At 40.6% G+C, this 15828-nt stretch overlaps 1 protein-coding gene across 3 annotated transcripts in view; it reads left to right on the plus strand.

Moving 5' to 3' along the window:
• Positions 1–328: 328 nt before the first annotated feature.
• The window catches only part of SFXN1 (sideroflexin 1), a 64207-nt gene continuing 48707 nt past the window's right edge, over positions 329–15828 (plus strand). The window contains exons 1-2 of one of the 3 annotated variants that reach the window (XR_013166345.1): positions 384–417; positions 901–1011. Coding sequence is in view for 1 of the 3 variants with exons in the window: in XM_077137687.1 (XP_076993802.1) it covers positions 1006–1011 (6 nt within the window). In the remaining 2 variants the exon portion in view is untranslated. Of the gene's footprint in view, positions 418–900; positions 1012–15828 lie in introns of all 3 variants that reach the window. The other 2 variants (XM_077137687.1, XM_077137688.1) reach the window with 2 other exon arrangements.

Consider the following 15828-nt stretch of genomic DNA (forward strand, 5'->3'; position numbering starts at 1 on the left):
GAATGAATGATTTGGAGGAGTACTCCAATGGAAGAAAGCACAACAGAAAACGATGGCCTTGGTCTGAGCAGGTCTCCGCGCCACTGTGAGTATGGACTCGGGAGTTCCTGGTGGAGACCAGAGGCCGACGAGGAACCTGACGCCTAGGCGAGGCCCAGACGCGGGGCTGGCGCGCAGGGCCGCGGACGGCGGGGCCCCCTGGCCTCCCGCGCGCGGCCGCAGACCTGGTCCAGCCAGGCCTCGTGGCATCTCGGCCGGGGCGCGCATCCGCCCGCTCGGGGACGCGCTCCGGGGACGCGCTCCGGGGCGGCGGGGGCGCGCAGGGCCGCCGTGGCGGGAGCAGCGCTTCCGGTGGCGGCGGAGGCGGCGCGGAGCGGGGGACCTGCGAGCGGCGCGGGCGGCGGCCCCCGGGAAGCGGTGAGTCGCGGGTGGGAGCCCCGGCCAGGGGGGGTGGGGAGCGCAGCAGGGAGCCTCGCCGAGGCGCGCGGGCGGGGCGGGGGGCGCCCGCCCACGGACCGGTTGTGTAGAAAGAGGCCCCCCACCCCCAGGCTCGGAGGTCGGACGTCCCCGCGTGGAGCCGGGGACCCCGCGGGCTTGGGGTCCCCGGCATCTTGGGGACTCCTGCACCCTGCAGGCCCCGGGATCCCGCTGCCTGACAGCTCACCCCACCTCCAGCACACCCTCCGCGCGCCCTGGCGGCCCCACTGGGTGGCGAGTCTCGCCCCTGAAGGAGGGGGTCACAGATGCTCCACGCGCCCGCGCGCCGTGCCATGCTGTCCCCGGCCGCGGCGTGACTGAACTCGCCGTGGGGAGGACACCCAAGATGGCTGCCGCGGGAAAGGGCGACAGCGCGGTGGGCGCAAGCGATTGCTAAGTGACCAGGTGGTCCCCGACCCCCAGGCTCCCTAGCTCTCGGCTGCATTGCCTGATGCCGAGCTGGGCGCGAGGACAGAGAGGAGACCACCGGCCCCTGCCCTAGAATTCGCTGTCTAGCAGGCAAGAGAGATGCAAGTAAGTGGATTCTTGGAGTAGTGGTAGTCGCTAGCGGCCCTTGCGTTAACGTGCTTTTCCCCGATCTTTCAAGTGTCTCAGATCTCGAACCTTCCCTGAGTGATGATAATCACAATATCTGCTGTGTGTGTGTGCTAGGTGATTTGGGTCCATTTATTTTTACATTCTTCCAGTCTCTTAATCCAGATGAGGAAACTGGAGCTCAGAGAGGTTGAGTAACCTGCCCAAGGTCACACAGCTGTCCGTTCATGTTTAGAGTCAGGTCAGCTGACTCTCAGCTTAAGTACTACCTCCCCGAGGATGCCTACCCTTGCCTGTGTTGTCTAAAATTGTCCCTCTCCTGCACACATCCTTTGTTACATTACCCCTGTGGTGTTTTTTTTTTTTTCTTTTGTAGCATTTGTCACCAGTTGAAATTAACTGTGCTTATTGGCTTCTTTTATTCTCACCCATGTGAACAAGGCATAATTTTTTTCACTTTGTTTTAATTGTATAATATAACATTTATACAACGCAAAGAAAGAAAAAAGCAATAGTTTTCAAAGCACTCTCAACAAGTAGTTACAGGACAGATCCCAGAATTTGTCAAGGGCTACTATACCATCATCTCAGATTTTTTCTTTTAGCTGCTCCAGAACATAGGAGGCTAGAAGGAATAAGTATTTTTTTATCATCGTGATAGATTTTTTCCTTTTCTTTTTTGTGAAAAATAGCATATATGCAAAAAAAGCAATAAATTTCAAAGCACAGCACAACAGTTAGTTGTAGGACAGATTTCAGAGTTTGGTATGGGTTACAATTCCACAGTTTTAAGTTTTTACTTGTAGCTGCTCTAAGACACTGGAGACTAAAGTAAATATCAATTTAGTGTCAACAGTCATATTCATTTGTTAAACCCTACCTTCTCTGTATAACTCCACCATCATCTTTGATCTTTCTCTCCCACTCTTTAGGGGCTTTTGGGCTATGACCATTTTAACTTTTTCATGTTGGGAGGGGTTGGAACAAGGCCTAATTTTATACTGTTCACCTGTCTGTTCCCCTAGCAATTGCGTGCATAAAGTAGGCCTGCAGTTGATTGCACAAAGTAGGCCCACAATGAATATTTGTTGAATGAAAAAGCCCAGCTCTCCTTGACTTTAGAGCCCAGGCACTAAACCACTCCATGGACGATGACCTGAAGCCACATGGCGTTTTGTTTGTGTACTTTTCTCACATTCTTAATCCCTCTTCTGCCATACCTTCTAGATTTTCACTTGGGTGCCTGTGGATTTTATCTTCCTTTGTCCATTCTCAGTTAACTGAGTGCCTTCTGTGTTCCAGGCTTTGTAATGACAGGGGCAAGGTGAGGAGTGCAGGTAAATTAGGAGGCTTCATATTTCGTATGATGCTGGATGCACACTTGGTATACATGGCATGTAGGATGAGAAAAACTGTAGGGGGGATAAGTGGAGGCTTTACCAGTGCCTTGAAAGGGCCTTTTCTCCCTAGGAATTGCAGCTGTCTCACTTGCAAAAATAATGGTGTTTGGAGAGCTGGGTCTATTCGTTCCTATCCAGCTATAATATAAAGTTGCTCTAGATATATATTCAGGGATTATACTGAATGTGCACACTCTTAGGGTTTATAGGCCTTCAGAAACTGGGTATCTGTGATTGCAATGGAGGAAACCTGATGGTAGCTATAATGCAGGGTGAGTAAAATGCTTAGAATGCTCTCAATATTCTATGAAAGTGTTATGAAATTCCATGAGGATGAATGAAAATTGCCATTGGAGAGGGTTTTTCCCTTGCCCATTCCTCACTCCCTACACAGAAAGCTGAGAGGACAGCCAAGGTAAGATTGGCAGCAGTAACCATTACAGCAGACCCAGCACCCAAGTGCTTTGCTGTCTGACGCCTTAGAATACAATATGGCATCTACACCCTACTATGCAGCAGTGAGCTACATTTATTTGGAGTATAAACATGGGTTAGTTTGATCTTTCATTTGGAGGGTAAAGGTAAGAAATCATCATCAGCAAACCATTAAAAAAAAAAGGCTGTTGTCTAAAAAATGAAAAATCACTAGAATATATCAAATTACTCATTGAAACAAAGTCCAAAGTTACTAACTTTACCAGTTTAACTACTGTTAATTAGAAAATGGTTTCATAGATTTTGGAATATATAATATTTTCGTTGAGTCTGTGAGTGGGTGGTAAAATGTTCTACTGAATACATCCAAACTGTTACAGGTTGGTAGTATTTTTTATTGTTTTTACAAGCCAATGCCACCATCTAAAATGAAAACTAATAGAGAATTTTTTTTTAATAGATATAACCTCCAACACCTTAAGCTATTGCTAAAGAAACTCAGCCCAGAGTTGATCCTAAGGAATGGAATGTGACCAGTAAATGTCACATGGAGTTTTTTTTTTTTTTGCATTAGTACAAGTTTAATTCTTGCCCTGTAGATTCAATTCAACTTTATTTAAATCTACTCTTAAATCTGCTCAGCTCAGCTTAACCCAACCCAACAATGACTGATCCCTTACTATATGTCAAAAATGGAGCATGTTCATTGGGTGCATGTGTGGGGGTAGTGAGCAGTTAAAAAAAAATGAGGGGAGACCTGCCTTAAGATCTTAACATAGTCTAACTTTAAACTATGTCAAGTATGAACTTTTTAAACTTAAAATTCTATTTTGCTTTACCAAATAATGAAAAACTTCCCACGCAAAATCAAACTGCTATATTCCTTTAGTTACTTCTTAACAAAATAATCTGTGAATTTAAGTGATTATATTTTAAGTGTAATATAAGTATATTGGATTAATATAGGATTATACTCTGATAAATTTACAAATTTAGATTTTTTTTATTAATTAAAAAAAAATTAACTAACAACATTTAGAAATCATTCCATTCTACAGTGCAATCAGTAATTCTTAATATCATCACATGGATGTATGATCATCATTTCTTAGTACATTTGCATTGATTTAGAAAAAGAAATAGTAAGACAACAGAAAAAGAAATAAAATGATAATATAGAGAAAAAAATTAAAAAAAATACAAAAAATATATAAAAAAAACAAAAAGCTATAGCTCAGATGCAGCTTCATTCAGTGTTTTAACATAATTACATTACAATTAGGTAGTATTGTGTTGTCCATTTTTGAGTTTTTGTATCCAATCCTGTTGCACAGTCTGTATCCCTTCAGCTCCAATTACCCATTATCTTACCCTATTTCTAACTCCTGATGGTCTCTGTTACCAATGACATATTCCAAGTTTATTCTCTAATGTCGGTTCACATCACTGGGACCATACAGTATTTGTCCTTTAGTTTTTGGCTAGTCTCACTCAGTATAATGTTCTCTAGGTCCATCCATGTTATTACATGCTTCATAAGTTTATTCTGTCTTAAAGCTGCATAATATTCCATCGTATGTATATACCACAGTTTGTTTAGCCACTCGTCTGTTGATGGACATTTTGGCTGTTTCCATCTCTTCGCAGTTGTAAATAATGCTGCTATAAACATTGGTGTGCAAGTGTCCGTTTGTGTCTTTGCCCTTAAGTTCTTTGAGTAGATACCTAGCAATGGTATTGCTGGGTCGTATGGCAATTCTATATTCAGCTTTTTGAGGAACCGCCAAACTGCCTTCCACAGTGGTTGCACCATTTGACATTCCCACCAACAGTGGATAAGTGTGTCTCTTTCTCCACATTCTCTCCATTTGACATTCCCACCAACAGTGGATAAGTGTGCCTCTTTCTCCACATTCTCTCCAGCACTTGTCATTTTTTGTTTTGTTGATAATGGCCATTCTGGTGGGTGTGAGATGATATCTCATTGTGGTTTTGATTTGCATTTCTCTAATGGCCAGGGACATTGAGCATCTCTTCATGTGCCTTTTGGCCATTTGTATTTCCTCTTCTGAGAGGTGTCTGTTCAAGTCTTTTTCCCATTTTGTAATTGGGTTGGCTGTCTTTTTGTTGTTGAGTTGAACCATCTCTTTATAAATTCTGGATACTAGACCTTTATCTGATATGTCATTTCCAAATATTGTCTCCCATTGTGTAGGCTGTCTTTCTACTTTCTTGATGAAGTTCTTTGATGTACAAAAGTGTTTAATTTTGAGGAGCTCCCATTTATTTATTTATTTCTTCAGTGCTCTTGCTTTAGGTTTAAGGTCCATAAAACCGCCTCCAATTGTAAGATTCATAAGATATCTCCCTACATTTTCCTCTAACTGTTTTATGGTCTTAGACCTAATGTTTAGATCTTTGATCCATTCTGAGTTAACTTTTGTATAGGGTGTGAGATACGGGTCATCTTTCATTCTTTTGCATATGGATATCCAGTTCTCTAGGCACCATTTATTGAAGAGACTGTTCTGTCCCAGGTGAGTTGGCTTGACTGTCTTATCAAAGATCAAATGTCCATAGATGAGAGGGTCTATATCTGAGCACTCTATTCGATTCCATTGGTCGATATATCTATCTTTATGCCAATACCATGCTGTTTTGACCACTGTGACTTCATATTATGCCTTAAAGTCCAGCAGCGTGAGACCTCCAGCTTCGTTTTTTTTCCTCAAGATACTTTTAGCAATTCAGGGCGCCCTGCCCTTTCAGATAAATTTGCTTATTGGTTTTTCTATTTCTGAAAAATAAGTTGTTGGGATTTTGATTGGTATTGCATTAAATCTGTAAATCAATTTAGGTAGGATTGACATCTTAACTATATTTAGTCTTCCAATCCATGAACACGGTATGCCCTTCCATCTATTTAGGTCTTCTGTGATTTCTTTTAACAGTTTTTTGTAGTTTTCTTTGTATAGGTCTTTTGTCTCTTTAGTTAAATTTATTCCTAAGTATTTTATTCTTTTAGTTGCAATTGTAAATGGAATTCGTTTCTTGATTTCCCCCTCAGCTTATTCATTGCTAGTGTATAGAAACACTACAGATTTTTGAATGTTGATCTTGTAACCTGCTACTTTGCTGTACTCATTTATTAGCTCTAGTAGTTTTGTTGTGGATTTTTCTGGGTTTTCGATGTATAGTATCATATTGTCTGCAAACAGTGATAGTTTTACTTCTTCCTTTCCAATTTTGATGCCTTGTATTTCTTTTTCTTGTCTAATTGCTCTGGCTAGAACCTCCAACACAATGTTGAATAATAGTGGTGATAATGGACATCCTTGTCTTGTTCCTGATCTTAGGGGGAAAGTTTTCAATTTTTCCCCATTGAGGATGATATTAGCTGTGGGTTTTTCATATATTCCCTCTATCATTTTAAGGAAGTTCCCTTGTATTCCTATCCTTTGAAGTGTTTTCAACAGGAAAGGATGTTGAATCTTGTCAAATGCCTTCTCTGCATCAATTGAAATGATCATGTGATTTTTCTGCTTTGATTTGTTGATATGGTGTATTACATTAATTGGTTTTCTTATGTTGAACCATCCTTGCATACCTGGGATGAATCCTACTTGGTCATGATGTATAATTCTTTTAATGTGTTGTTGGATTCGATTTGCTAGAATTTTGTTGAGGATTTTTGCATCTATATTCATTAGAGAGATTGGTCTATAGTTTTCTTTTTTTGTAATATCTTTGTCTGGTTTTGGTATGAGGGTGATGTTGGCTTCATAGAATGAATTAGGTAGCTTTCCCTCCACTTCAATTTTTTTGAAGAGTTTGAGCAGAGTTGGTACTAATTCTTTCTGGAATATTTGGTAGAATTCACATGTGAAGCCATCTGGTCCTGGACTTTTCTTTTTGGGAAGCTTTTGAATGACTGATTCAGTTTCTTTACTTGTGATTGGTTTGTTGAGGTCATCTATTTCTTCTTGAGTCAAAGTTGGTTGTTCATGCCTTTCTAGGAACTTGTCCATTTCATCTACATTGTTTTATTTATTAGCGTAAAGTTGTTCATAGTATCCTGTTATTACCTCCTTTATTTCTGTGAGGTCAGTGGTTATGTCTCCTCTTCCATTTCTGATCTTATTTATTTGCATCCTCTCTCTTCTTTTTGTCAGTCTTGCTAAGGGCCCATCAATCTTGTTGATTTTCTCATAGAACCAACTTCTGGTCTTATTGATTTTCTCTATTGTTTTCATGTTCTCAATTTCATTTATTTCTGCTCTAATCTTTGTTATTTCTTTCCTTTTGCTTGCTTTGGGGTTAGTTTGCTGTTCTTTCTCCAGTTCTTCCAAGTGGACAGTTAATTCCCAAATTTTTGCCCTTTCTTCTTTTCTGATGTAGGCATTTAGGGCAATAAATTTCCCTCTTAGCACTGCCTTTGCTGCGTCCCATAGGTTTTGATATGTTGTGTTTTCATTTTCATTCGCCTCGAGATATTTACTAATTTCTCTTGTACATGGAGCTTTTAAAGCTAGTAGAACGACGGGCCCTTCATTAAGGGGGTTAGAGGAGAAAGGCAAAAAGCAATAATTTTCCATAGCTTCCTGTTTTCTAGACAGGCCCAGCTTTTTCACACAAAACTGTCAAGGGAACATCCAACATAAGCCATGCTGAATGGAAAGAACCTTTGAAAAGGTCTAATTGTCTGCACAGGAGTCTGCTTTTCTGAACTGTAATTTCATCTCCTTTGTGGCCAAACCCACAAGAAAGGGATGTTGCGAGAAATTAAGCAGGTGGCCAGCCGGAAGCCAAGCAGAAATTAATAAATTCACTTTTTAGGCAACTGTGGCTGTCATTTGGAGACAGATCCTCTCTGACATCCAAAGGGTTAGAAGTGCCATGGAAAGTCAGACATTAACACTACTTCCAGGTTATGCCACTTTGGTCGTGAAACTAAATTTGTCTGGGTAATTTGCAAAACCGGGGAGAATATCTTGGAGGGCTATTTAAAAGCAATACTGCATTTTAGCCCAGTGTCTAGAATGTAACTCCGCTGGATAAGGACACCAGAGACTGTGACAGGTTATTTCACACCCACCCTGCCCTAACTAAACAAACCCGGCAATGAAGCCTTCTCTTAACCTCTTTCAAAGGCAACAGTTGTAACCAGAACTAAACTTGCATTTTAATAACTTAGTTGCCACTGTTACTCTTTCAACCCCAGGGCTGGAGATTGTTAATAGTTCCCTGATAAAGCACATTCCATGCTGTTTTGGTTTGCTAAAGCTGCTGGAATGCAACATGCCAGAAATTGACTGGCTTTTACCAATGGGGATTATTAACTTATAATTTACAGTTCTTAGGCTGTGGAAATGTCCAACTCGAGGTATCAACAGGATGGTACCTGGACTCTGAAGACAGGCTGCCAGCATCTGGGACACCTCTGTCACACGGGAAGGCACATGGCTGGTATCTACTAGTCCTTTTTCCCCAGTTTCATTGTTTTCAACTTCTGGCTTCAGCGTCTTCCTCTCTGTGCTTCTGTGGGTCCTCTCAGTTTCTCCAGGGCTTTTCTCCATGAGCTTCACTTAATTTAATCTCTTTGCTTCTGTATGTGCTTTATCCTCTTGCAAAGGACTCCAGCAAAAGAATCATGACCCACCCTAAATGAGGAGCATCACATCTCAGCTGAAATAACCTAATCAAAAGATTCTAACCTGCAATAGATCTGCATCCACAGAATGGATTAAAAGAACATGACCCTTTTTTTGGAGTACATAATCACTTCAAATTATTATACCTGCTAACCTCTTTTCTGTGAAACATGGAATTTCCCCCTCCCCCATTTTCTTGGCATGGAGCTGAAAACTAGAGATAAAGCTTATCTTGGAGAAAATGTCTTTTTCTTAGACATTTCCAATTGTCTTCAGGAAGCTGAGCAGCCAAACTCCATCACCCCCTCCTTCTTCCCAAACTGCCTAGAAAACCAGCTTGTTAAAGATGATACTACCCTAGTGTAACACTTCACCATTCATAAAAGTTAATAAAGCCCTGGTATATACCTCAGCATGCTGATCCTACTAACTCAATGAGCCAACTCTTATCTCTATTTTATAGATGAGAAAATTGAGGCTCAGGAATGCAAAGTGCCTTGCCCAGAGTTTCATGCCTAGAAAGGAAGTGAAAGAATCAGAACTCAAACCCAGACTATTTTTGTTCTAGTCCTGTTCTCTATTCTTAGGTTGTCAGAATAGGGACTCAAGAGAATGGACTACTACAGGCAGGGAGTACCTCTGGAAAGGAACCAGCCAGAAACAACAGGTCAAATCCAAATGAATTGCCCCTGTATGAGGAAAAGAATCTTCCCTTAATTGGTAGGCCATTTGGTTTTCATTTTTTTATTTGGGGGTAGGGTGTGAGAGTAATATACATACAACATAAAGTTTCCACTATAAACCATTTTTAAGCATTCAATTCAAAGGTGTCCGTTACATTCAAGATGTTGTGTTACCATCTACACCATCCATTACCAAAATGTATCCATCACCCTAAACAGAAACTTTCTATCTATTAAGTAATAACTTCCCATCCCCCCTCCAGTCCCTGGTAACCTATACTCTACTTCTGTCTCTATTAATATGCATGTTTCCAGGTTATTGCGTATAAGTGAAATCATATAATATGTCCTTTTGTGTCTAATTTCACTCAACACGATGTCTTCAGGGTTCCTCCATGTAGTAGCATGTATCAGAACTTCATTTCTTTCATGGCTGCGAAATATTCCATTGCATAGATATGCCACATGTAATTTATCCATTCATTTCTTGATGGACACTTGGGTTGCTTCCAACTTTTGGCTCTTGCAAATAATGCCTCTATGAACACTGATGTAGAGATATCTGTCCAAATCCCCGTCTTTTGTTCTTTTGGGTATATGTCTAGATGTGTAATTGCCAGATCATACAGTAATTTTATGTCTAACTTTTTAAGAAGTTCCAAATTGTTTTCCACAGTGGCTGCACCATTTACCTTTCCACCAGCAATGTAGAAGGATTCTCATCCTCGCCAAGACTTGTTAATTTCCATTTTTTGCAAAAATATTATTAATTTTTATTTGTAAACATTCTGTACCCACCAAGCAAAACTCCCCCTTCATCCCCTTCTCCCAGTCCCTGGTAATCTCTAATCTACTTTCTGTCTCTGCACATTTGCTATTTCTAGGTTTATTTTATAAGTGTCATCATGTAATATTTGTCCTTATGTATCTTACCTATTTCATTAAGCATAATGTTTTCAAGGTTCTTCCATATTGCAGCGTACCTCAGAATTTCATTCCGTCTTATGAGTTGAATAATATTCCGTTGTGTGTATGTATACACCATATTTTGTGTATCCGCTCATTTATTGATGGTCACTGGATTATTTCTGCCTTTTGGCTGTTGTTCACAATGCTGCTGTAAACACTGGAGTGCCAGTATCTGTTTGAGACCCTGTTTTCACTTTCTTTGGGCATATACCTTGAGTGGAATTGCTAGATCATATAATAATTCTATATTTAACTTTCTAAGGAACTGTTAGTTTGCTTCCTGTAGTGGCTGCGCCATTTTACGTTCCCACCAACAATGCACTAGAGTTCCAATCTCTCTGCATCCCCTCCAACATTTTTTATTTTCCATTTTTGAAAATAATAGCCTTGAAGTGGCCTCTCATCATGGTTTTGATTTGCATTTCCCTAACGGCTAATGATGTTGAACATCTTTTCATGTGCTTATTAGCCATTTGAAATCCTCTTTGGAAAAATGTCCAAGTCCTTTGCCCATGTTATTATTATTATTTTTTTTAATATTTTATTTCAAAAGGCAGATAAGTACTTCACTAGGCAACAGCCTAGGAAACATATAGCCAGAGGACAGTTGGAGTTGGTTTTAATAAATAACAAAATGTGATTTGCATTGCTTAAACTTCCTGTAACACATTACACATTTTAAGTAAAATCTACTCTGTTCCTGTGAACTTAAAAACAACCCCCAGGTGTTTGTGTCTCAGACTGAAGCAAATCCCTGAGCTTGAGGCAGATTCATGCACAACCCAGCTGTGACCCCCCCCAGCCACCCCCACTTCCAGACCTCTGGCACACCCTCCCCTCTTCCCCTCTGAAGATCAGCAGCTTTGGAGACCCGCAGACAATTAACGGAAATGGCCTCAAGCGTGGTGGCAAACACAGAGCTTCCAGAATAACCATAGTATTCCATGGCTGGCATACCCTGATGTTCCTCAGCCCATGGGGCCAGTGTAGAAGCTTCATCTCCATTCACAGCTTAAAATCACAGTGTTTAGGTCAGGACATGCTGGTAAATTCTTTTGGGTGATGCAGTGGGTCCAGGTTCTGTTTGGTTGGTGCTTCATTTATCAGGTTTTCTAGCCTCATTTGAGAGGTTGAGCTCAGTTATTTGCTTGCTGACGCCTCTTTGCTGGCAGTTATTTTTACATATGTCCCAATATTCTAATGTTTTTCACACGACATATCCAGATTCTCTGGAAGTGTCACATATGTGTGTTGCCTCCGTCCTGGCCAACACACCGTTGCCCATTTTTTTAAAATCAGGCTGTTTTTCTTTTTGTTGTTGCATTGTAAAGCTCTTTATATATTCTAGCTATTAAACCCTTATCAGCTAGAGGATTTCCAAATATTTTCTCCCATCACTTTAGCTATCTTTTCATTTCTTGATAATGGCCTTTGATGTACAAAAGTTTTTCATTTTAATGAAGTCCAATTTATATAATTTTTCTTTTGTTGCTTGTGCTTTTGGTGTGAAGTCTAAGAATCCATCGCCTAATACAAAGTCCTAAAAATATTTCCCTTTGTTTTCTTCTAAGCATTTTATAATTTTAGCTCTTAAAATTAAGATGTTGATGTATTTTGAGTTAATTTTTGTATGCAGTGTAAGGTAAGGGATCCACCTTCATTCTTTTGCCTGTAAATATCCAGTTTTCCCAGCAGCATTTATTGAAGAGGCTGTTCATTCTCCAACAAGTGGACTTGACAACCTTGTCAAAAACCAGTTGGCCAGCTGGTTTAGTAAATGCCTCCTCTATAAGCCCTTCACTTCATCCATCTGAAGTTGCATCCACTCCAGCCACTCCTGCCTCTGTTTTCACAGCCTCTCTGATTTCCACAGGCACCACTTCAAAGGTTCTCCATAAATGTCCAGCCCTGGGGCAGATATGGCAAGGAGAGATCGTTCCCATTGGTTGTTGCTTTCTCTTGATTGCATCCTTCACTTTCTTTGGATGTTAGAAAGCTGAGGAACTCATGCCACCTTGAACATGTTCTTTGGTATCTTCTACGCTCTTTCCCAGTGGCAGTATGACATTTTTTTCATCCTTGTCACATCCATCAGAAAATACATATGTTGTTCTCTGATACTTCTGTTTGGACCACTGTATCTTGTGATGGTTCGGGCTGTGCTAGGTGCCATCATAAGACAGTGTCACGTGACTTCTTTTAGGGTAGTTAGCAGAAATCCCTGGTTAAGGAGCATCTGTTGTGCAATGACCACCATCCATTGTCATGAAGTACTGTCAGAACTGTGTTGATAGTGGTACTTAAGACCATGTCTCTACATTGTCTGAATTTTAGAACTTCACCTACTGCATGAGACCAAAGAAAGAGAGGTTTATTTTGTCCAAAACCTAAATTTTCTGTAACACATGATTTAACTCTACCTGTCTGGAAAGATCATTTAAACGACCCAAACAGAGAGCCCAAAATGGGAATGAGGGCTTGTAATTCTGTATAGCTTAGGGTGACGCCTGGATACACCCCAGAGTATGTTAAGCAGATAATTAAGAAGTATTGGTAGGTAGTGGAGAAGCTTAGCTTACTTGTAGGTATGCCTGAGTTATTTCTGGAGGACCTCTTTTGTTGCTCAGATATGGCCTCTCTCTAAGCCCAGCTCTGCAAGTGAAATCATTACCATACCCCTCTACGTGGGACATGACATCCAAGGGTGTTAGTCTCCCTGGCGGCCTGGGAGATGACTCCCGGGGATGAGACTGTCCCTGGCACCATGAGATCAACAATTCTACCCTAACCAAAAAGGGGGAAAGAAGTGTAACTAATAAAGTATCAGTGGCAGAGAGAGTTCAGATACAGTCGAGAGGCTACTCTGGAGGTTGCTCTTGTGCAAGCTTCAGGTAGACCTTGCTACCTATCATAACCTGCCAACCTCCAACCAGGACCATTCCAGCCAATCCTAAAAGAACACCTAGGGCAATATATAAGATTCTACAAAGGTTCCATGCACTAGAGTAACTTTCCAGAAACCTACAACCTCCAGATGGGTCCCTGGATCAAAGAAGTCCTGAAACCTAGAGGGCCCAGCCTCTCCAGAACATCAGATAGTTCCATCTCCCTACCTCATATTAGTGACAGACCCTTCTATCATGAAAAATTTAGAATGGCCATAGCCCAAACACCCTTAAAGAAAAGAATAGAAAGATCAAAGGTGATGGTAGAGTTATTACAGAGAAGATAGGATTTAACAAATGAATATAATTGCTGAATCAATAAATTGATATGTCTTTTATCTTTAGTATCTTAGAGCAGCCAGAAGTAAAGACCTAAATTGTGGAATAGTAACCCATGTCAAACTCTGAAGTATGTTCTACAACTAATTGTGGTGCTGTGCTTTGAAATTTATTGCTTTTTTGTATGTATGTTATTTTTCACAAAAAAAGAAGAAAAAGTCGATTGTGGTGATAAAAAACAATTATGCCTTCTAGCTTCCTAGAGCAGCTAGAAGGAAAAATCTGAGAGGATTGTATTTTAGCCCATGACAAACTCTGAGATCTGTCCTGTCATTACTGGTTGAAAAGTGCTTTGAAAACTATTGCTTTTTTATTTCTTTGTTTTGTATGTATGTTATATTATACAATAAAAAAGTTAAAAAAAAAGAAAAGTATTGACCAAAAAACAAACAAAAAGTATTGGCAAAGTCCCTTGAAGGATGGTAAAAAAATATATGGAACTATTAAGCTTTACCACTGGGGAAACCCCTGATACTGTCTCAGATGTTAGGGATTCCCAAGTCAGTAGCCCAAGCCCTTGACCTTGAGGCTTGCTTTTGTGAAGCTTACTTATGTACCAGAGAAGCTAAGCCTATCTGTATTTACACCTAAGAGTTACTTTCAGAAGACCTCTTTTGTTGCTCAGATGTGGCCTCTCTCTCTCTCTTTCAACCCACCTTTGTAAAGGAAATCATTACTCCTTGTAAGGGAAATCATTACCCTCCTGCCCTACATGGGACATGACTCCAGCGATGACTCCCAGGGATGAGCCTGGTCCTGGCATTGTGGAATCAGCAATGCCTTTCTGACCGAAAGGGAGAAAAGAAATGTAGCAAAATAAGGTATCGATGGCTGTGAGAGTTCAACTAGAGTTGAGAGGCTATTCTGGAGGCTGCACTTACACAAGCTTTAGCTCGTTATTGCTGATTACCACAGTTTGCCAAACCCCAACCCAAACCATTTCTGTTAACCCTAAAGAACACCTAGGGCTCTTTCTGAGATTCTACAAAAGTTTCACATACTAAGATTACTTTCAAGAAACCTACAACCTCCAGATGGATTCCTAGTCTAGGTAAGTCCTGAAACCCAGAGAGGCCAGTTTTTTCAAGAACACCAATTAGTTCTATCCCCCTATCCCATATTATTAACACCCCTTTCCAAGATGAAAAAATTAGAAAGGACATAGCACAAATACCCCTAAAGATTGGGAGAAGGATCAAAAGAACAAGAGGAGTTATAACAGATAAAAATGGATTTAACAAATGAGTATGACTGTTAAATCATTATATTGGTATTTCTTTTAGTCTCCAATGTCTTGGAGCAGCTAAAAGGGAAAACCTAAAATTGTACCCATGCAGTAACCCATGCAGAACTCTGACATTTGTTCTATAATTCCTTGTTACAATGTACTTTGAAATTTATTGCTTTTTGTTTTTATATGTTATATTTCAAAATAAATACTTAAAGAAAAAAAAGGACATTTTTCTAAGCTTTTTTTGACCAAAAGAGGGAAGAGAAATGAATACCTTGGATGATTATTTGGTATGTGAATGTATCTTGATAAAATGACATTAAAAAAAAAAATCTCTAAAACTATCTGGCCCAGTGTCAGCCTTGGGGTCATGGGGTCAAGTCCAGGGACTATATAGTCTGTTAGATTGTGGGAAGAGCAAATCCACCCCTTAGTGCCAGTACTGGGGACCTCCCGTCCTGCCCACCACAGTGGCTGTTGTGGGCTGGGCCCCGGGGGACAGTGGACCTGTCCATGGTGCAGGGGCATCACCTCCTGTAGGCTCTACCACCCCAGCCAGCCTTAGGGCACCCCCTCCCTGCTTAACTTTTTTTATTATAAAAAAGCGATAAATTTTGAAGTGCATTTTAACAAGTAATTAGGACAAATTTCGAAGTATGGTCTGGGTTGCAGTTCCATAATTTCAGGTATTTCCTTCTAGCTCCTCTAAGACACTGGAGACTAAAAAGAAATAACAAAATAATGATTCAGCAGTCATATTCATGAGTTAAATCTTATCTTCTCAGTTATAACTTCTCCTTCTCCTTTGATTCTTCTCCCAGTCTTTAGGGATATTGGGCTGTGCCCATTCTAACTTCATGTTGGAAAAGGGTATCAGCATTATAGATAGGGAAATGCAACTGACTCGTGCTCTTGGAGAGATTGGCAACTCTGGGTTCCAGGGTTTATCTGGCCTAGGAACCATCTGGAGGTTTCAGGTTTCCGAAAAATGAAACTTTAATAGAGTCTCAGAGCCATGGGGATTCTGTAGTATTTACAGGAACGCTGTTGGTTGGAGCTCGTCAATTAGCAGTATCTCACTGAAGTTTGCATAAGAGTAACCTCTAGAATAGCCTCTCTACTCTATTTTGACTCTCTTAGCCA

Source organism: Tamandua tetradactyla, chromosome 20 (genome assembly GCF_023851605.1).
Source record: "Tamandua tetradactyla isolate mTamTet1 chromosome 20, mTamTet1.pri, whole genome shotgun sequence".
Lineage (NCBI taxonomy): Eukaryota > Metazoa > Chordata > Mammalia > Pilosa > Myrmecophagidae > Tamandua > Tamandua tetradactyla.